This window comes from Pelophylax lessonae, assembly GCF_965119305.1.
Source record: "Pelophylax lessonae genome assembly, chromosome: 3".
NCBI lineage: Eukaryota > Metazoa > Chordata > Amphibia > Anura > Ranidae > Pelophylax > Pelophylax lessonae.
This window is the reverse complement of record NC_138770.1, coordinates 615,744,329-615,767,521: the sequence shown is the minus strand read 5'-3', so window position 1 is coordinate 615,767,521 and position 23,193 is coordinate 615,744,329. Positions and strand designations below refer to the sequence as shown.

The 23,193-nt window shown below is 41.7% G+C and overlaps 1 protein-coding gene across 2 annotated transcripts in view; it reads left to right on the top strand.

Annotated features, from left to right (window-relative positions):
• SPATA17 (spermatogenesis associated 17) overlaps positions 1-23,193 on the top strand; it is a 270,854-nt gene that overhangs the window by 192,756 nt on the left and 54,905 nt on the right. For both annotated transcript variants that reach the window (XM_082249589.1, XM_082249588.1), the window contains one exon: positions 14,879-15,014. In XM_082249589.1, the coding sequence (XP_082105715.1) occupies positions 14,879-15,014 (136 nt within the window). The remainder of the gene's footprint in view (positions 1-14,878; positions 15,015-23,193) is intronic.

The following is a 23,193-nucleotide window of genomic DNA, read 5'->3' as shown; positions in this document are numbered from 1 at the left end:
GAAATTGGAACATCCTTCCCCCAACAACCGCTTTCCCATTGGTCAATTGTAAAGTACTTGCAGTTCTCACTAAGGTCCTCTCCAGCATATGCAAATGAGGGCTTGAAAATGAGTCAAGAGGGATTGGTCAGATAGCTTTGATAAATGCAAGGAGACAGAAGCCCCAGGGGGCAATCAATGTACACAATAGTCAGACACAGAACAATGGTTCCCTAACGAGCCCTCAATACACATTACTCTGAGTGTCAATAGACCGCCCGTCTCCTCAGAACTTCCTGTAATGCCCATATTAGGAGTTGGCTTCCTGTTCCTTACAGTTTACAGGAATACGTTTTAGCTTCCAGGAGAGGCAAGGCTCCATTAGCCACATGTTTAAAGAAACACAAAAAGACACAAAAATGCATAACTCCCAGTCTACTGAACAGAACCCCTACATTCAACCCATCCCCAGATAGCCTGGATCTGAGCGCTCAACATATCCAAACAGGGCTCAGATGCCACAAACACAGTCAAATTGCCATGGTGTTTATGTTTAGCATGGGCTGATGAGAGGGTCCATAGTCATATTGCAGGAGGCGAGCAACCAGGCTTCTCCAACGCCCAGTGGCGAGATTGGTCTCGTCACACCTCCCTCTCCTTCAACCTCTGCAGCAATGCTGGCAGCACTCATATGTCTATTTCCCAAAGACAACCTCTGGATAGGATGCTGAGCACGTGCACTCAACTTCTTTGTTTGACCATGGTGAGGCCTGTTCTGAGTGGAACCTGTCCTGTTAAACAGCTATGTGGTCTTGGCCACCGTGTTGCAGCTCAATTTCAGGGTCTTGGCAATCTTCTTATAGCCTAGGCCATCTTTATGTAGAGCAATAATTCTTTTTTTTTAGATCCTCAGAGAGTTCTTTGCCATGAGGTGGCATGTTGAACTTCAAGCGACCAGTATGAGAGAGTGAGAGTGATAACACCAAATTTAACACACCTGCTCCCCATTCACACCTGAGACCTTGTAACACTAACGGGTCACATGACACCGGGGAGAGAAAATGGCTAATTGGGCCCAATTTGGACATTTTTACTTAGGGGTGTACTCACCTTTGTTGCCAGCGGTTTAGACATTAATGGCTGTGTGCTGAGTTACTTTGAAGGGATAGCAAATTTACACTGTTATACAAGCTGTACACTCACTACTTTACATTGTAGCAAAGTGTCATTTCTTCAGTGTTGTCACATGAAAAGATAGAATAAAATATTTACAAAAATGTGAGGGGTGTACTCACTTTTGTAAAATACTGTACACCCATTTGTTTACACTGTATTGGTGGATACGCTTGTGTGCATGAGCCCTTAGACTTTGCACACCTGGAATATATTTTGCTGATTTAAACTAAAAGTTGTGTATAGCTTTAAAGCTGGATTATACTGTAAGTCCATCATAGCTGTTTGAATGCTTCTTCTGGCTGTTCCAGTCATTTTAATTAGGCTGTAGAAAATTTTATAATCAGAACAGCTCTTTTTAAGTTAAAATGGCAAATGATCTAACCCCATTTAATAGAAAATTCTCCATACAAGCAGTAAGTTGCTGTGAATATTATACTGTGGAAGTGGGTGCCCTAGGGCACTGTTAAGAATCATTCCCCTCTTTTGATCCTGCATTACGCTTTCTTTTTAACCAATTTCCACTGGATATTTACAAAGCGTTGTCTTCATTTTTCCAGCTTAATTTTTCTAATGATGTTATGGTTCGTTATAACACTTGGGATGGAGATATTAAGACTTTGTATAATTAACAAGTTCTAAGTGTTCTTAACCTCTCATTTAGTTAAAAAGAGGTCATCATTTTTCTTTCCAGAGACTGATCAATTTTAATCTCTCTTTTAGAATTATAAATTAAATTGGTGATATATTAAATGTAATACATATGCAGCGGTTGGCTGAGGGTTAAACTAGATGTAAATCCAAACTGGTTGATATTTAGTGGTGCTAAAACACCCCCTGTGTATCAAAAACAATGTTCAGGTTTCTCTTGTAATAATATATTGTTTACTACATTTCCATCCATATTTTCATCTCAGTGCTGCTGATCTCCTTCACCCTTCTTCAGCCATTTCTTTTCTGCATGCAATCAGTGCAGCATTGGCTGCACATCATTCTTCTGCACAATGTGTGCTAGCACAATCGCTTGCAGTCTCCACGAGGGACATATGTAACAGGGTGACACCACAAAATCACAATTACGAGATAGTTGTCACACAATCACAGGAAGTGCCTGAACAAGGACCTTCATGGCAGGATCACCAGGTATTTTTTTTTTTTTAAAGAATGCTGCAAAATTAAAATAAGTTAACACAATTTGTGGAATTATATTAACATGTTAAAGCTCATATGACCATTGATGCCCCATTCACAACTGAGTGTAGCGTTTTACTGGAGTTTTTTTGAAAGTTTTTTAAGGTGATTATGTAGCTTTTTACAAGCATTTTAGCAGCGTTTTACAAGCATATTACACCTTCAGGCATTTTTTTTTAGGCAATAGAAAGGACTGGGGGGAGGGGAGGGAGAGGAAACTAGGGATGGAGAGCGGCTGTTTGAGCGGAAAACGAGTGACAAAACGCTCCTAAAACGTTGAAGTCAGGCATTTCTATTGAAGCCTATGGGGCCAAAAAAAAAAAAAACGCTTGTAATCTGCCAAAAAGAAGCTCTTATACTTTTTTGAGTGATAGGAATTTTTTTTCAGGTGACAGAACGCTCATATGTGAACAGGAACAAACAGGATAAAAGTTGGCGCATAACACATACCTATATAGCATCAAGGGGTTTTGAGTTCATGCATAGTCACTAAATAGTGTAGGTTATTGAAGGGATGGATGACAGCCAGGGCCAGCTCAGCTGCAGAGAGAAGTCAACTCTGTAATACAGGAATCAAAACAAAAAGCGGAGCGCCTCTAAGTGTAATCAGTTTAATAAAAAAGAATCAGGCAAGTGCATGAAAACTGCTCACATTAGAACAATATAAAAAGAGCTCATCTGTATAGTGGTCTGCTGGAACATAGGAGTCCACATCCAGGTGTTATGGCTCTACGGTGGTCATGCAGGAGATGGTGCAGGAGTGGGAAGCGTGGTGAGCCAAAGGTCTGTGTAGATGGATGGCCGGAGGCTTCTGGGTACTTCTCTGTTCCTCCGACGCTGACATGCAGAGAGACCTTGCGTGACCTCACAAGTCCAGCAGCCAATGGCACTGTTTACACGGACCTTCGGCTCACCACGCTTCCCCCTCCTGCACCATCCCCTGCATGACCAAAGTTGAGCCATAACACCTGGACTCCTATGTTCCAGCAGACCACTATACAGATGAGCTCTTTTTATATTGTTCTAATGTGAGCAGTTTTCATGCACTTGCCTGATTCTTTTTTATTAAACTGATTACACTTAGAGGCGCTCCGCTTTTTGTTTTGATATGTGAACAGGGGCCATTGAAATTATACAGTTTAGATCTACTTTAAAGGAGCACTCTAAACTGTCTCTAAATAGTATATTTTAAAAGTGAGGAATCGCTGATATAAAAAAAAAAATGTAGCTACTTTCCTTAAAATTGTGGAGTCGGCTAATATATTGTACAGGAACCAACAACTTGACAGATATTCCACCATTGTTATCTTAAAGCGGAGCTCCGGGCACCTTCAGAAAAAATTAAAGTCAGCAGCTACACACACTGTAGCTCATTAGGGCACTTACCTGTCCATGAATCCAGCGGTGTCGTCACCCGAGCTGATTTTCCAATCGTCTCTCAGGTGCTGTCACCGCCATCCCGGCTGCAGGCAACCGGCAGTGAAGCCTTACGGCTGCACAGCTGGTTTCCTACTAAGCATGCGCGAAGCGCGCTGTGCGAATGGCCTGGCTGCAAAGGGAGGGGGGGGGGATAAACTTCTGGCTGAGTTTGCTGCGGTGAACTCAACTAGAAGTTAGAGTGGGTACCTGTCAAAACCAGGTACCCGCTCCACTTTCTGCCTTCCCCCCTCGAAAGGTGCCAAATGTGGCAGCAGAAGGAGGGAGGAGGCAGACAAGCAGAGCTTCCTTATTTGGGTTGAGCTCTGCTTTAAAGTGTTTTTTTTATGTATCTTTTATATATTTACATGTTTACTGTTCCATATATGAATTCATTATAGAATTGAAATGTTACCTCTCATATTTCTTTGGAAGTCTGACCAACATCCCTACTGAACCAATGCTGAGATAAAATAATTTGGCTACAAAAAATGTGCATTGATTTCAGACAGTGTGAGTGCACTGGCATACCTGCAGTTTGGGGCAGTAAGGGTCCCTTAACACTTGTACATTCTGTTATGCACTTTAATTTTCATTGTGTTAAGGCAGCCAATTCCAGAGAAAAATGAATATCCCTACAGAATTTATTAAACACAATGCACCACAATGCATTGCAGTGCAGTGACGCTGGGGTGACCTTCTAAATTAATTTTCTATTGCACCTTACCACAGCACACAATGAAGCTAGCCAAAAGCTGGACATATAAGAACCAACAGATTCCTTCATCCCCCAGCCGAGACATTGTATTCTGACAGCTACTCCTGCTGCTGTCATAATACACTGATCTGCTGGCTGCAGCCTCTGATCTACATAAGTTTTCCAGCATCCGTTTGAAAGAAGTGGATCCAATGGTTAACTTCTGTCAAACAGGGAAGGCCACACGTAGATCGTCCGGTCCTCGCTGTAACAGCCACATTTTGATTTGTCTATGCCCAGCTTAACAGTAAAGCACAACCACTATGCAGCTTTGCTTGGTTCTGTGCTACAAAATGTGCCACAAGCTTTCAGCATCTATCTATCTATCTATCTATCTATCTATCTATCTATCTATCTATCTATCTATCTATCTATCTATCTATCTATCTATCTATCTATCTATCTATCTATCTATCTATCTATCTATCTATCTATCTATTTATCGCCATTTTCACTTATTCATCCAACATGAATGAGGTGAAGGAAACTGAAAATTCTTTAAATGTTTACTTCATTCACCATAAACATGGAACAAAGATGCCACAGCGTCAGACTAGTCGACTCTTTTGATTTAAATATATATAGTTTAGTCGTTTATCCTTGTTTCCATATCATATGCATGAAAATATAAGAACTGGGATGCAGAAAAATGGCATCAGATGCTCTGGACAGATGAGTCAAAATTTAAAATATTTGGCTGTAGCAGGAGGCAGTTTATTTCGCTGAAGTGCTGGAGAGCGGTGTAATAATGAGTGTTTGCAGCCAACAGTGAAGCATGGTGGAGGTTCCTTGCAAGTTTTGGGCTGCATTTATGCAAATGGAGTTGGTGGTTTGGTCCAGATCAATGGTGTCCTCAGTGCTGTGAAATACAGGCAACAACCCCAAACATACAACCAATGTCATTAAGAACTATCTTCAGTGTAAAGAAGAACAAGGAGTCCTGAAAGTAAAGTTTTGGCCCTCACAGAGCCCTGATCTCAACATCATGGAGTCTGTCTGGGATTACATGAAGAGACAGAAGGATTTGAGGCAGCCTCAAGATCTGTGGTTAGTTCTGCAAGATGTATGGAACTACCTGTCGAGTTCCTTTAAAAACCGTGTGTAAGTGTACCTGAAAGAACTGATGCCGGTTTAAAGGCAAATTGTGGTCACACTAAATGTTGATTTGATTTGGATTTCTCTTCTGTTCATCTACTTTCCATTTAGCTAATTGATGAACATAAAATATTATCACTTCTATTTCTGGAAGCATTCTTCATTTACAGCATTGCACAGTACTGTGTTTATATGTATATATATATATATGTGTGTGTGTATATATATATATATATATATATATACTGTATACACACATATGCCTGCAATGTTCTCACTTGCAACTGTTTACATATATCCTGTGGACCTGCCACACCTTAATTTTAACAATAACAGGTCAATTTGTTTCTGTTAAGTATATCATTTAGAATACTAACAAAAGAATATGATAAGCACGCGCGCAGACTTCCCCTTGCCATACAATGTCATTTAACTCCCCATAACGTCAATGTTTAAGCTTGATTCCTCTGTTGCCTGCCACAGCTCTTCAGCCATAGCATCCCGAGAGATGGCAAATTTTCTTTCATGTCGACACACAAGAAAAATGTACTATTAAAATGCAATTGAGAAGTGATAAAAATTGTAAGTGCAGCAGCCGGCTCACAGCAGCTCTTCTGTATACTCAGGGACATTGGGGCCACATTAATTTTTTTCACTGATGTCCATCCCATGTGCAAATTAGCATTGCAAGTACCGTAATCTGTCTTGTATGAGAGCTGCTGATCCCGCGAGGGTTTACATGCTTCCGCGCTGTTGTATAATTTAAGGCTAAATTAACTAGGTTTAATTGTAGAAGTTTTAGCTTTTAAATTAAATGTACTCTAAAACATTTAAAAATGTATCTTTAAATATATATATATACTTTGTATATATATATATATATATATATATACTTTGTATATATATATATATATATATATATATATATATACACACACACACACCACCACACACACATATACACAAGCAATTGTAGGATGTGTGATTTTTTTAACAGGAAATTAAGAGTACAGTAAGTCACATATACTGCCTCCTTCGGGAGAATTGGTCAATGGCAAACAAAAACTGTAGTCCAGTCTAGGAGAACCCCTCCTATTACCAGAAAGCTTCTGTTTTTGCTAGTGTCCTCAGAGGATGGATGTCTTTTTTGCTCAGCACATCCTTTTTTCTTCATTTTTCTCCCATTAATCAGGACTCTTCTCTACACTGCTCCTGGAGTTTTGTCTCTTCTAATGCTGCTCTTTGGAACAGTTGACCTCAGCCTGGGTTTTGGAATACTGCACATGGACCATGCTGGAGTAGATCTTTCAGGGATACCCTTAAAGGTATCCTAGACTTCTTTCTAGCAAACTTTATCTACAGTGAGTAAAAACAAGACCTGTGCGCTAAAACGGGGTAAATGACACCCTAAATCACAAAGACAATCGTGGAACACCACAGAGAAAGCTGCTGATTTGGCAGTGTCATCACATATCCAAGTATTATTCAAAAAGTAGAAATCAGCGCTCTCCTCTTAAAGTGAGCCACTCTAATTATATTAATAGATTTAATCTAATTAATTAGAGTGGCTCACTTTAAGAGGAGAGCGCTGATTTCTACTTTTTGAATTTATCTACAGTGAGTTTTCCAAGTCCAGAGCCACTCATATTGTCTCAGTGTAAAAAAAGGGGGGTGAAGTGATGGCGCTGCCAAGAATGGTGTCCAATAAACTGGTATGAATAAGTTTGTGTGGTGTCAGTAATTCAATAAATAGCAATCAATGTCCTCTGGCTGTGTATGGTGTACCAGTAGCCTCAGACCAATGCTTTCCTATATGTCGTATAAATAAAGATAAAAATCCCAGGTGCAAAAAATATCTACACGTATTTTACATAAATAAAACAAGGTGGTCATATATTCAAGGGACTCTCCTTACATATATCACATATACGTAGAATATATAATGTGCAGTATGTGCAATATACGGCAAGTGGTAAAAAATAAATAAATATTATATATTAAAAATCTAAGTGATTTAAAGTGCTGAGTGGTAGTGAAAAAATGTATATATAAATTTATTTTGATCAATCCTGAATAAATTGACCAATAATTAATAATGAAGTGGAGGATCAGTGTGCACAGATCCCAACGTATAAAGTGCAAAAAAAACTGGTATATAAGAGTTATAGTGATAGTGACAGTGTGCAGCCAAGAATAGTGGTCAGGATTCCTAGAACTGTGCTAAACCCACAGACTAGTGATTCCAATATAAAAGTGCGAACTCAATAGGTGATGTGGTAGCTATTAAAGAATAAGTGTATATATATATATATATATATATATATATATATATATATATAAAGAGCTAACTCTTATATACCAGTTTTTTTGCACTTTATACGTCGGGATCTGTGCACACTGATCCTCCACTTCACCTGAGATTTTTATCTTTATTTATACGACATATAGGAAAGCATTGGTCTGAGGCTACTGGTACACCATACACAGCCAGAGGACATTGATTGCTATTTATTGAATTACTGACACCACACAAACTTAATCATACCAGTTTATTGGACACCATTTTTGGCAGCGCCATCATTTCCCCCCCCTTTTTTTACACGTTTATTGTATATCCCTTTTAGGGTTATATCTTGAAGTGGGCTGCAGCCAATTTCTTTATTTATATATATTTTTTCCTCTTTCCCTGTTATCCCTATTCCTTAGCGCGGATACCCCTTCTCTCTCTCATATTGTCTCAGTGTTTGCCCTGTCTCCGAAGACCCACCTAATGAGTAGGTTTGTGAGCTACCTCATTTACTTGTATTGATATTTGCCTTTTTTTTTCTAATGATGTGGATATGATTAGTGGTGTCATCCGCTGGGAGGAGTTTCCCACACATTGTCTCTGAGCTCTCTTTCATGCCATTCACCAGCGAGGAAGCATTACCCTGCTTCTTCCCCCACTTGCAAAGAGCCCTGTGGAACTTCAATGCATTCCTGCTGCCTGCTTACAGTGAGTTTGGTCACCTACGGCTAGCTGCACCTCACTTGCTACCAGCTGTCTGGGTTTTGTAAGTACCAGAGCCCTTGCCGCTTACTCTGAGTCTATACACTGCCTTACCACCAGGCAGTTGCAACATGTCTGATTTCAGACACAAGGGTGGGACAGTCGCGCTATACCAGGTGCCCCTAGGTCACATTCTGCTAATGGCTGTACCAATGTCTGCAGCCTAGAATCATGTGATCCTCTGAGTCTGTTTCATCTTCGGAGTCCTCTGTGGCTTCATTGGTGTGGCTAGACTCAACAAGTGTGTTCCCAAGCTCTTTACTGTAGCTTCTCTATCTGATATGCCCATGGCCTTCGTGACTTCAAGTCATCAGCCACAGATACTCTGTCTGATTCTAAGTCATTCCAGTCCTTGGCTGGTGGGCTTACCCCTTAGAAGTTGCAATTTTCTGCTATCACTTTCAAGTTAAAAGAGACTATTTCTGCTCTAATGGATGCAGTGTGCACCACTCTGAATCTAAAGTATCAGCCTGTTGCTTCTACCGGTGCTGTTTCCAGTCTTGGGTCATTTAAAACATCTAAGGCCGTAAGACTTGTGCACCTGCTTTTCCAACTTGAAAGCATCCTGTTAAGCTGTTTTCTCCCTCTAAGCACTTATTGGCCTTGTATCTGTTTGGTGAGGACTTTGTACAGAGGTGGTCTATTCCCACTGTGGTCTGTCTTTAAGGACCCATCTAATAAGTGTTTGGAAGGTTTTTCTAGAGCTCCGTCCTGGCTGGCAGGTTCTGTCCTTCGTTTAATAACTGATATGACCTGGCTTTATCAAACAATATCTGAATAGTGATCTTATAGCTGTTGAGGTTGAACCTTTAGTTATAGCACACTATGGACAGATGGCAGTAGCATTAACTTTAACCTGTGACAGTTTGCTAGAAGCCTTCCATCTCATTGCTTGCACGTGTCTCGTGTCAGAGCATATGCATAGAGCTAAAGTGCTGGACTACAGAACCTCTGTGTGAAAAGCATTTGATCTGCAGGGCCTTCAAAGGATAGCATATTTTCAGATTAGCTCTTGACAACATCAACAAGGATGATACAGGTGACAAGAACACCCATCTGCCATAGCAGAAAAAACCTAACGAACAGACTGCAAAGTCTTTCCCCTCTTTATCTGTTAAGAAACATCATTTTTGTCTCTTCACTCCCTCAACTTCCACATCAAGTCCCTCCTGAGCTTGGCTCAGCATTAACCTGTAAGTCTTGGCACTCAGCATCTGTCAAACTCTCCTACAATCCTTCCTCTGTATACAGGAGAGTGGGGGGTTGTTTGTCCATTTTTGTGGACACTTGAAGAGCTTGAAACTTAGACACTTGGGTGCAGGAGGTAGTATCCAAATGCTACAAACTGTTTTCAGTTTCAGTTTCTGTTATTTCAGATCTCCAACCTTCCTATGTCACTGTACAGATTAGCAGATGTCCATTGAATTTCTTCAGTTCTTCTAGATCAAGGTGTCATTTCCCCAGTTCATGTGGTAGAACAGTGGCAGGAGTTTTACTCCAATTTGTTCACCGCTCCCAAGCCCAAAGAGTACATTTTTTCATTTTGGATCTCAAAGCTTTGAATATCTTCAATTGAGTTTAGGAATTCCACATGGAATCTACCAAATCTGTCTCCCTCTTGGTTATTATTTAGATAACGTATACAAAGACCTTTTATGTGAGTAAGATCCTTTGCCATGTGCTGTGCATTGCATTAAAATATGTGGATGGAGATTTATTCCAGGATTTCAGGTGTGTATCTATACTACATGCAGGATTACCTTAAAAGAGTCGGGTTTCTGGAAGAGTTCTATAATAGATATAGGCTCTGATTATACTTGGAGATCTGATAGCCCCTGTAAGCCCACTATGGTTAAACTAGGGAATGGGGGGAGGGTACAGATGTAGAGTTAGCCAGTGGAAAGCAAGTTTCAGAGGGCAGATATGGGGGCATTAGCGGTAGGGTGTTCGGAGCTCCTAAACCCAGGGTGGGTATGGGGAAAAATCAAGAGAGCAGCCTAAAAACATCAAATGAAGATAAATGTAACCGATCAAAATTAAGAGGGTTGTATGTCAATACCAGAAGCCTGGCCAACAAGATGGGAGAGCTGGAGCTCCTGATGTTTGAGGAGGACTTAGATTTTGTGGGGATAACTGAGACTTGGTTTGACAGCTCTCATGATTGGATGGCGACCATTCAGGGGTATTCCCTTTATCGCAGAGATAGAGAAGGTAAAAAAGGGGGAGGGGTATGTCTGTATATTAAGAACAGTGTACAGGTAAATATGAGGGATGATATTAATAATGGAGCTAAGGACGAGGCAGAATCCCTATGGGTAGAGCTTCAAAGGGAAGGCACGGCGGGGAAGGTAATATTGGGCGTATGCTATAGACCCCCCAACCAGAGGGAGGAGGGTGAGGCGGACCTCCTTTTACAGATAGGATTGGCAGCAAGGATGGGAAACATCATTATAATGGGGGACTTTAATTATCCAGATATAGACTGGGCAGAAGGAACCGCGCACTCAGCCAAGGCTAGGCAGTTCCTAAATGTTTTGCAGGACAATTTTATGGGTCAGATGGTGAATGCACCGACAAGAAACAATGCGGTACTTGACCTACTGATTACCAACAATACAGACCTGATCACGGATATAGAAATACGTTACAACTTAGGAAACAGTGACCATAGGTCAATAAGTTCAGTATTAATTACAGTAATAGGAAGCAGAGGGGTAATATAAGAACACTGAATTTCAAAAGAGCCAATTTCCCTAAACTGCGCTTGCTGCTAGAAAATATCAATTGGGATAGAACCCTGGGAACAAAGAACACGGAGGAAAAATGGGAGCGCTTCAAGAGCATACTAAACAGGGGGATTGGCCAGTGCATTCCAAAGGGAAATAAATTTAAAAGAGCAAAAATAAACCCTGGATGGCTAAACTCCAACATAAAAATGTATATTAGTGCTAAAGAAAATGCCTTCAAAAAATACAAGACTGAGGGGTCATTGGCAGCATTTAAGCATTACAAAGAGTGTAATAAGAAATGTAAAGACGAAATCAGGGCGGCTAAAATAGAACACGAGAGACATATAGCGGAGGAGAGTAAAAAGAACCCCAAGAAGTTCTTTAAGTATATAAACAGTAGGAAAGCGAGGCCAGAACACATTGGCCCCATAAAAGATGACAAAGGAAATATGGCCACTGAGGACAAAGAAAAGGCGGAAGTGTTAAATAATTTCTTCTCTTCAGTCTTCACAAAAGAATCGGGGGGCTACACAAACCCAGCTTGTAAGGCCGAACTAAATAATACACCTCAGGAAGTGCCGCCATGGCTAACAGAGGATAGACTTAGAGCTAAACTAGAGAAACTTAACATAAATAAATCCCCGGGACCGGATGGCTTGCACCCGAGGGTTCTTAATGAGCTCAGCCAGGTGATTGCCAGACCATTATTCTTGATCTTTAAGGATAGTTTACAGAGGGGTATGGTGCCAGCTGATTGGAAAAAAGCCAACGTGGTACCAATATTTAAGAAGGGGTCGAGATATATCCCGGGTAACTATAGGCCGGTCAGCCTAACATCTGTAGTCTGCAAAATTTTGGAGGGGATGTTAAGGGACCACATACAAGACTTTAGTAATGAAAACGGTATTATAAGTAGTAATCAGCATGGATTTATGAAAAATCGTTCCTGCCAAACCAATCTATTAACCTTCTACGATGAAGTGAGCAGCCACCTAGATAAAGGTAAGCCTGTGGATGTGGTGTATCTGGACTTTGCGAAGGCCTTTGACACCGTTCCCCACAAACGATTACTGTACAAACTAAGGAAGGTAGGTATGGATCATAAGGTGAGTACCTGGATAGAGAACTGGCTCCAGGGGAGAGTACAGAGGGTGGTGATTAATGGGGAGTACTCGGATTGGGCGGGTGTGGAAAGTGGGGTCCCCCAGGGTTCTGTCCTGGGACCAATCCTGTTTAATTTGTTCATAAATGATCTAGAGGAGGGGATATCTAGTACAATCTCAGTATTTGCAGATGATACTAAACTAGGCATGCCAATATCTTCTATGCAGGATGTGGAAACCTTGCAAGCAGACCTGAACAAAATAACGGGGTGGGCAACTACATGGCAGATGAGGTTTAATGTTGATAAATGTAAAGTAATGCACTTGGGGGCCAGAAACCAGAAAGCAAGCTACTCACTAGGGGGGGAACCTCTGGGTGAGTCTAGGATGGAAAAGGACTTGGGGGTACTGGTAGACAACAAGCTTGGCAGTGGCATGCAATGCCAAGCTGCCGCAAGCAAAGCCAACAGAATACTGGGATGTATAAAAAAGGGGATTCACTCCAGAAATAAAGAGATTATTCTCCCACTCTACAAGACTCTGGTCCGGGCACATCTGGAGTATGCTGTCCAGTTCTGGGCACCGGTCCTCAGGAAGGATGTGCTGGAATTGGAGAAAGTCCAGAGAAGGGCAACAAAAATAATTAGGGGAATGGAGGACATCAGCTATGAGGAAAGACTACAAGCACTGAACCTTTTCTCTCTGGAGAAAAGACGATTGAGGGGGGATATGATATCAATGTACAAATACTGTACTGGTGACCCGAGCATAAGGAACAAACTATTCAGAGATAGGAGATACAATAAGACACGTGGCCACTCACTAAAACTTGAGGAAAGGCGGTTTAACCTTAAAGTGCGTAAGGGGTTCTTCACTGTAAGAACGGTAAGGATGTGGAATTCTCTTCCACAAGCAGTCGTATCAGCAGGGAGCATTGATAGTTTCAAAAAACTATTAGATGGACACCTTAAAGACCACAACATACAGGGGTATACAATGTACGGTTAAAGCAAACACACACACACATCATAGGTTGAACTGGATGGACTGATGTCTTTTTTCAACCTCACTAACTATGAGGATTATCTGCATCTCTAAAACCCTTGATTATATTGAGGCCTTTCAGACATGGACATTGGTGGATTGATCTTATATGTAGATACCATGCTTGCCAATTATACAACATGTGATATCTTCTACACTGATGCATGGATCCTAGCCTGGTTTGAATGTACTGTTCTAATATACTATTTGAGATATACTTACATATACAGTATTACATATTTTACTTCACTGCTCCAGTGTCCTTCTTTGGAACTCTAGTTTACTTATCTAATGAGAGTAGTCAAAGCGGTACATGACCTTTTAACATTTTTTTTTTTTTTAATTGGTTTGTTTGCGTTTTAGCTCATCAGCTATTCAGCAAGGTTTAGGATTGAACTGTCTGATGTACATCTTTTTAATATATAATTTTGTGTACAATAATGCAAGTGAAATACCCATCACAAATTACTTTTAGGTAGCTTGTGCCAATAAAAATTCAAAATGTGTGTTAATAGTGCACTTCACTGGAAACACCTGAACGCAATAGTTTGGAGGGATGTCTGCATACTTTTTGCCATAGGTAGGTATGATTTTCAGGTGATTACAAACTTTTGGCCATATAGTGTACATAGTAAAAGGAGTTGTAAAGTCAGAATGTTTTTTATCTTAATGCATTCTATGCATTAAAATAAAAACCTTCTGTTTGAATCAGCCTCCCCAGCAGCCCCTAATACTTACCTGAGCCCCATCACTGTCCAGTGAGCGAGGTCCTCCAGTCCCTTAGCCGTCTGAGACTCTCCCTACTCACTGGCTGAGACACAGCCGCGGCTCCATCGCCTCCCACAGCTGTCAATCAAAGCCAGTTAGCCAATCAGGAGAGAGAGGGGGCAGGGCCGAACCACAGCTCCATGTCTGAATGGACACAAGGAGCTGCAGCTTGGCACGGGTTCCCCCATAGCAAGCTTGCTGTGGGGGCATTCGACAGGAGAGAGGGGCCAGGAACATCCAAGAGGGACCCGAGAAAAGGAGGATCCGGGCTGCCCTGTGAAAAACCAACTGCACAGAGGAGGTAAGTATAACATGTTTGTCATTTAAAAAAAAAGAAAACAAGACTTTACAATCTGTAACCTGTAGGTAAAATTAATATCTCTAAACCTGCTCGGTTTAGGAGATATTCACCCGGCATGCGCTCTGAAGGTCCAGCCTATCGTGCCGGAACTTCAGAGCGAAGCATACTAGCACATATGCCATTGTCTTGCAGGTTTTTTTTGTCTGTTTAGAGACCATTTTCTTCCATCCATTCATTCATTAATTAATTTCTTAATTTTATTTTTAATTTTAGATTTGCTCCATTTGCCAGTTTTCAAAAAAATAAACCCTATGAACCATTAATTCACACATCCACTGAATACAAGAGGATCCCGTATGGCAGTCAACATTTTCGTGATGAGGATCCAAATACATGGGTAACAAAAAAGGTAAAAACCAACTTTCTGTGTTTTTATATTCCTTGTGTGTTGTAGCACCTGAATGATTAAGAGCCTTCTAAGACCTTTGCAATACAATGTATTACATTTAAGTGAGTGGAGAGTGAACATTATAACTTGTCCTCTTCTGCAATTTGATTATACATTATACATGTTGATAGCATACAAATCCTCTAAAACTGTTCTATTCATGAGATATAGGTGTTTTTATTTCTGGCATCACTGGTGCATGTCCATTCATACTCACATTCATTGGGTCATGGCTGTGCAGGGATGTTCAGAACACCCTACTGTGATGATGTCCTCATCTGTCCCTGTCATAGGCGCTTGCTCTCACAATTCTTCGTTTATATCCTGAAACCCCATGTCTAATGTCTGTATTTCCCTGATGAAGATCTGCTCCAAACACGTTGGGCTCTGTTCTAGGAAAACTGCTATGGACATCACTATATCATTATTCAGTATATACACTGCTCAAAAAAATTAAAGAAACACTTTGAATACACATCAGATCTCAATGGGGAAAAATATCATGCTGGTTATCTACAAGTATACTGATATGGACTGGGTAATGTGTTAGGAACAAAAGGATGCCACATCGTTTGATGGAAATGAAAATGACCAACCTACAGAGGGCTGAATTTTATAGACAACCCGAAAAACAAATCAACTCAGTAGTTTGTATGGCTCCCACGTGCTTCTATGCATGCTTCACAACGTCGGGGCATGCTACTTTTGAGACGACGGATGGTGTCCTGGGGTATTTCCTCCCAAATCTGGACCAGGGCATCACTGAGCTTCTGAGCAGTGGCGGATGGTCATACGGGGCACAGGGGCGCCGCCCCCCCTATCCATGCGTCCGGCCCCTAATCTGCATGCAGGGCGCCGGACGCATGGAGTTTAATGGGGTTTTTTTTTTTTAGCCTTGGGATTAGAGCCAGAGGCTCTCACAGGCTAAAAAAAAGGGTGAGCTCGGGGCGCAGAGCAGTGGGCCCCGAGCCCACCCAGTTGTGTGACAATAGCGAATTAAAATTTGCTATTGTCACACGGATCCTCCTCCTGGCCAATCAGGAAGTGGGTTTTGAGACCCGTTTCCTGATTGGCCGAAAGGAGAAGCCATGCCATTGGGCATGGAGGAGGAGGGAGGAGACGCAGAAGACAGGGGAAAAAGAAGCCGAAGCTGCCGCCACCGCCTGCTGCTGCATCCAGGCAGGGTGAGTAAGGTGGGGGGTTCCTGTCTGTCCTCTCCTTCCTCTCCTCTCCTGTCTCCCCTATCTCCCTGTGGTCCGGGGGGGGAATGGTGGGGTCCAGGGGGGGGGTATGGTGCAGTCGGTCTGTTGCCCCCCCCCCCAGCCGCCACTGCTTCTGAGCAGACTGAGGTACAACTTGGTGGTGTCAGATGGACCAAAACATAATGTCCTAGAGGTGTTCTATTGGATTTAAGTCAGGCGAGCGTGGGGGCCATTTAGTGGTATCAGTTCCTTCATCCTCCAGGAGGTGGCTGCATACTCTCACCACATGAGGCCAGGTATTGTTGTGCACCAGGAGGAATCCAGGATCCACTGCAACAGTGTAGGGTCTGACAATGGGTCCAAAGATTTCATCCCAATACCTAATGGCAGTCAGGGTGCCATTGTCTGACCTGTGCATCCCTCCATGGATATGCCTCCCCAGACCATCACTGACCCATAACCAAACCGGTCATGCTGAATAATGTTACAGGCAGTATAAGGTTCTCCATTGCTTCTCCAGACCCTTTCACATCTGTCACATGTGCTCAAGGTGAACCTGCTCTTATCTGTGAAAAGCACAGAGTGTCAGTGGCAGACCTGGCAATTCAATGGCAAATGCCAATTGAGCACCACTGTGTCAGGCAGTGAGCACAGGGCCCACTAGAGGACGTTGGGCCCTCAGGCGACCCTCAAGAAGTCTGTTTCTGATTGTTTGGCCAGAGAAATTCACATCAGTGGCCTGCTGGAGGTCAGAGTAACTGCCTGTCTCCTAGAATCTCCTCCATGCTCTTGAGACTGTGGTGGGAGACACAGCAAACCTTCTGGCAATGGCACGTATTGATGTTCTATCCCGGAGGAGTTGGAATGCCTTTGCAACTTCTATAGGGTCAAGGTATCACCTCATGCTACCAGTTGTGACACTGACCCTAGCCAAATGAAAACGAGTAAAAAAAAGGCAGAGAAGATGAGTAGGGAGAGCTATTTCAGTGGTCTCCACCTGTGAAACCATTCTGTTTTAGAGGTTGCCTCATTGCTGCCCATCTAGTGTCCCTGTTGTTAACTTAGTTAACACGAAAGCAGATGAAACTGATTAACAACCCCTCTGCTACTTAACTGGCCAGATAAATATCCCAGGAGTTTAATTGACTTGATGCTATAATCTGTTTAAAAAGTGACCCTTTAAATATTTTGAGCAGTGTATTAGGATGAATATGCTAATAAGACATGAATGAAAATCTGTATTAGACCAGCCAAGTAATCTTTTATACATAGTTTTATGATTGTAACTATAACATTTAGAATGGTATTTTATAAACCTTTTTTTCGGTTACTGTTTGTACCCTAAAAGTCCCAGATACCCAGCTTTACTTTGTATCTTATGCATTCTTGTTGTTGGATGGTGGCACATTCACAGCACTTCATTGCCTATGAATAAGACCTACAAGACAAGTGTGATTATATTAAACATCTGGTACATAAAAGTAAATATCCTCAAATGGCAAAAATTACCTCTGGAAATCTATTTTTAAGGGCGCCAAGGCTCATAATTGGTATTAGCAATGTGCAGCCTGTTTTTTTTACACTGGGTGCTATTAGAGCCAAAACTGTTTTGGGCAGGAGGAAGAAAGTACTACCCTCGAAATGTGTAAACCAGCTGGGATCCAGGTGGAATCCTTCCAAGCCTAGGAGCAGGCATGGTGGATTGAGCAATGGTGATGCTAGTGCTTACTCTGATGGGTTGTGTGCATCACAGTGTTTTTTAGTAGACTTATTTTAGTCTATAAATAAACATTTTATTGGGATAATGCACTAGGCTGGTGCGCTCTCTCTTTCTTGTGTTTCTTGTAAGATTGGAGCAACATTATTTTAGTATTTCAGTTGTTTAGTCCTTTTTTGTTAATTTAATTTATGGACACCCCGTGAGTGCATAACTTACTTTTAAAGTGGTAGTATAATCCGCTTTTTAACTTTTACCTATAATAAGGCTTACCTGTAGGTAAAATTAATATCTCCTAAACCTGCACGGTTTAGGAGATACTTGCCCTGCATGCAGCCGCTGACACCAGCGGCGCATGCGCTCTGAAGGTCCGGCGCGGGAGTGACATCATCACGGCTCCGGCCACTCACAACACCAGAGCCGCCAAACCCAGAAGAGACGCAGAGGGAACATGTCAGCTGCATCAGCGGTGTCCATGCGACTGTGTCAGGGCTTTGTTCTAAGGTAAGTATTTCATAATGTGCTAGTATGCGATGCATACTAGCTCAATATGCCTTTGTCCTGCAGGGGTTTTTTTTTTTTTTTTTTTTTGAGGATACAACCGCATTAACACAGACCTTTCATCAATAAACAATACTGCATTTAGGGTGGCTTGGCGCTTTTCTCCTCCTCCTCCTCCTCCCCCCCCCCCGCTATTTTGTTTTCATAGGATAACTGTAGTGTCACTTTCCTTAGGTCAGCCAACACCCTGTTCCCAACAGCATGGTCCACACTGTGCTGAGGTTATTTTCAGTACATTTGTAAACCGTTGCATGCTGAGTCAGTGATGTCACAAGAGGGCGGTGCCACCAGGTGACGTGGCCAGGTGGCCTTGCCCTTACCTAAATAAGAACTATCAAACGGCAAGCCAGCTATACAGCGATTTGCCTTCTTGGCGGGCGGAGCGATTTTTTTATTTATTTTTCGGGTCAGTTGTGTGGCAGCGTCGTGATGGATCTACATCGGGGAGACATTGTTTATTTATTTTTAATAAAGGAATTGCCAAAACCCGTGTACTGTTTATTTAACTGTTTTTATTTATTTTGACACATTTTTGATGAATGGGTAGGACTCATTCACTTGGGGGAGGGGGGATCTTGGTGCCCCCTTATTAAAGGGGACTTCCAGATTCCGATAAGCCCCCCACATGCAGACCCCACAACCACAGCTCTAGGTTATAGGGAAGAGACCCTTGTCCCCATGAACATGAGGACAAAGTGCTTAGGGGTGGTGGGGGTCCCCACCCCAAAGCACCCTCCAATGCTAAGGGCACATGGCCTGGTATGGTTGAGGAGGGAGAGGGCTGCTCAATCATCCCCCCCCCCCCTTTCCTGGCCTGCCAGCCAGCATGCTTGGATAGGGGTCTGGTATGGATTTTGGGGGGGGACCCCACGCCATGTTTTTTTTTTTTTTTTACTATTTTTACCAGGAAATGTTTTTTTTTTATTTTTTTATTCAGCTGTCAGGGGGGAAGCCCATTGACAGCTGATGACTCATCGGTTGTTAAGGACGCCAGGGTCGGCTTACTGGCCCCGCTTCTTAACAACCAGCTTTTACTGTGCAGTGCATTGCAGGGTGTTCGGCGAGGAGAACACCCGCCGAATACCATGCAAATTTGGGTGTTCTCTGAACGGGGGGAACAGCCAATGCTGGGCCCGAACTCATGCTGGGGCCAAACCGTTCCTCCAACACTAGTTCTAAGTACTGGTTGGTACTGTCATATGTTGCTTTGTATGGTCTAGTTTGAATAAAAGTAGGACTCCTGCCAATACTTATAATTTCAGGGTCTTAAAGCAAACCTTTCAGGAATCACCTTCAAACATCACCTACTATTAATATGTGTAAAATGTACCTGTAAAGAAATATTATACAATATTTACCTTACTATATTATTAATATTATTATATAATATTTACCTCACCCCGTCTAGACGTGCATGACGTCACATTTCTTCTGAGTAGATCCTGGGGAATACAGAGCAGCCGAAATCTCATAAGAAGACGCTCTTTCACTATATTGGAGTGTTTCTCTCTGCTCTCAATTCCCCAGAAATCTTCCCGGAAGGACATGATGTCAGGATAATATACCTAGCAGTAGGTGATTTGTAAATGGGAGGGTGTCAGACCTTGAATCTTACTGCAATGTCCACTTTAAATATTATAAATCAATACTCCGTATGACCTGAAATCGTTGTAACCTTTGTTCCCTCTACTTCTTCATCCTGCTTATTGGGTCATGAATTAGAATCAGCACACTGATTAGGCCTTGCAGTTCAGTCCTGTAAGCATGTTCACAGTGTTAGACTGACAGTATTGTGTAAAGCAATACAGGAGCCTAGTTGGCCTACACAGCTGGCCTTTTTCAGTAAGCTAATATCAAGACCGAATTAGACTTTCATACTAGCTGTGTTTTGAAATACAATAAATTATCTTTAGTGAACACATAACTAAATTAAAGAGTGATGGTTTTTTTTTTTTTAATGAGGAAAGCTGGCAACTCAGATGCTCTTAAATAAAATTACTTTATTTGTTACATGGGTACAAGCTATATGCTGACACATTTCAGCTATGGAGACTTCATCAAAGCACAAGAGTGTTGTCTTGTCTGAGAGGAGATCTGCTTTAATTTTAGGCTACTTATAAATATGAGGTGACAAATAAAGACTAGATTGTGGCAAGATCTTTCCGTAAATGGAAACAATCACATTGGCAAAGGCTTAAAGACCGGCAACCTTTTTTTTTTTTTTTTTACCAGATATATCTCTGGCAATCCCCGGTCAAAAATGTTACTTTTTTAATTTAGATCCTCATTAAAGAGAACCAGTCACAATCGAGTTTATACCTAAATTTATATTCCTACATTTTTACAGTTGTGCCAACATCAGTTCATTTCAATACCAAGAACCTGGTATTGGTTCAGAGAGCAGGTGGTTTTAGCGTCTGTTCCAGACAAAAGATGGCAAATACTAATAGAAATAACAAGGTTAGTATTGGCTTAGCATTTTATGGGGTTAATGTAATGTTAGGGGTTAAGGTCAGTGTAAGGGACTATATAAGTGCGAGTAGTTGGGTGTTTTTAGCTACTGGAGGCATGTTGTCACATCCCAAAATAGTGAAACAGAAAAGAGAGAAAGCCCCACAGAGATTTTTAAGGCATAGGCCAATCAAGTATTATTATTAGAAAATATGTATACACAATAGTTTTATTTAAGAATATAACATCATAAAATGATGACTCAAACTGTGATATAAAAACAAAAGTATACTGTAATTAAAGACGTAATACCATACATTTTATACAAGAAATGCTCATGATCTGGAACAAAAAGTTGGTCTGCTACGGTATGAGGCCAAACAGGGTCATCGTTCACAGAAGCATCCCAACATATTTCCAAATCTGATATAATTTCTTCTTCAGGGGAAGATTATAGCATAGTTTAATTTTCTACAAATGTAACATTAAAATATTGGTGTTATGCAAAAGTAAATACACAGACATAGAAAATCCATATGTAGATGAGTTAACAATCTGCAACACTCACAGTATCTTTGTGTGTTACTTAAAGTGATAGCCTAGACCTCCTGGGTAACCCCCCCCTCCCCGTAGAAGTAGTCCAAGAGTTAGAGTATGCTGGAAAATACTCAACATATGGAATACCGAGACACAAAAAGGTTTAGATTTTTTTCTATGGTCACAATGGCGTCAGAGATGACTGCTCTCAAGGATTGTAAAAAAGGGAGAGCCGCCCTGGGGGCAAAAATCATGTTTCAGTATGCCTTGTTGAGGCCCGGAGGTAGAGTGGCATTGAGGTCGGAAATCCACCGCATCTCACGTTGATGAAGAACTTTGTTAAAGTCCCCTCCCCGTGAGCTGGTGTGGATTCGGTCAAGGACCAGAAAAGCCACTTGAGGAAATTTACCAATATGGACCTGTATGACATGTTGCTCCAAGGGGAAGCTCTGGGTCCCCTTGTTTCATACTTAGTACATGGCCGTATATACAAGAGTTTTTGTATAGTCTTTCCCACATAGTAGCAGCCATGCTCACATTGCAAAAGGTACACTACCATCGCTGTTTAGCAGTTGGCAAAATGTTTAGGGGTGTATGTATATCCGTTAGGCAACTATATGCACTGCCTGGTGTCAATGAATTGACAATGTGGGCATTAGCAACACAGGGAATGTTCCCAAAAGTTTACAGGGGTCACCACGTGTGTATCACCAGTATTCACTCTCTACTAACCAGTCACCAACAGATGGAACCCTGCGTTGGGGGAACAAATGGCCCCACTGTGGGGTCTGATGTCAATAAATGCCAATATTTATTCAGGACCTGTTTTCATTTTTTATGTTCATTAGAATATTTTGTGATGATTCTAGATGTTCCAGTACCTGTTGTTTTTCTTTTAGTAAAAAGGAGATCATTTCTGGAGGTTTTTGTCACCCGCTTAAAAGCTTTTTTCAAGCATTTGTGGCTATTTCCCCTTTGTAGGAGTTGCTGTCTCAAACAGTTGGCTTCCTGAATAAAGGCTTCCTCACTCGAGCATATGCGCTTCGCTCTGAGGTATAAAGGACTTGAACAAGTCAGGGTTAGGTTGAGGCATTAGTTCTGGTGTTAGTCTATTCCTGACTTTAACTGCAGAATTCACAGACTGCCCATAGACATACAATAGCTTCTTATCCAATCGTTATCAGCCAACAAGCATCTTCTATCATTTGCATTTAATGTAAATAAGGTTGACTGAAGTTTTAAAATTTGTAGTTTAGCCTTTCAGCTTTCATGAAATGAGTTTGAAGGACCCAGTTCCATTTAATTATATGCATGAGTTTGTAGGCTGTATACAAGGCTTATTTTATGATACACAACGCATACAAATATCCAGAGCTCCAAAGATTTCATTTCGAGAGCCTAAGCATATTGCACAGAACATAAAGTTGACCTTTACCATCTGGAATAGAGTGGGATGTGGAACACATCATAGATTTAATGTAGCACAACGCTGTATGCGGGAAAACTTGGGTGGGCCCGTGACTGCCTGCCCATTGCGCCCGGTGATTGAATCTGCTGTCACCAGCATCCCCATAATAATGAACGTTCAGCTTAATGACCGTGATTATGATTATCATAATTGATGTGCAAGAGCAGTGTGTGGGGATCATTACAACTCAACTGTTTAGCTGAA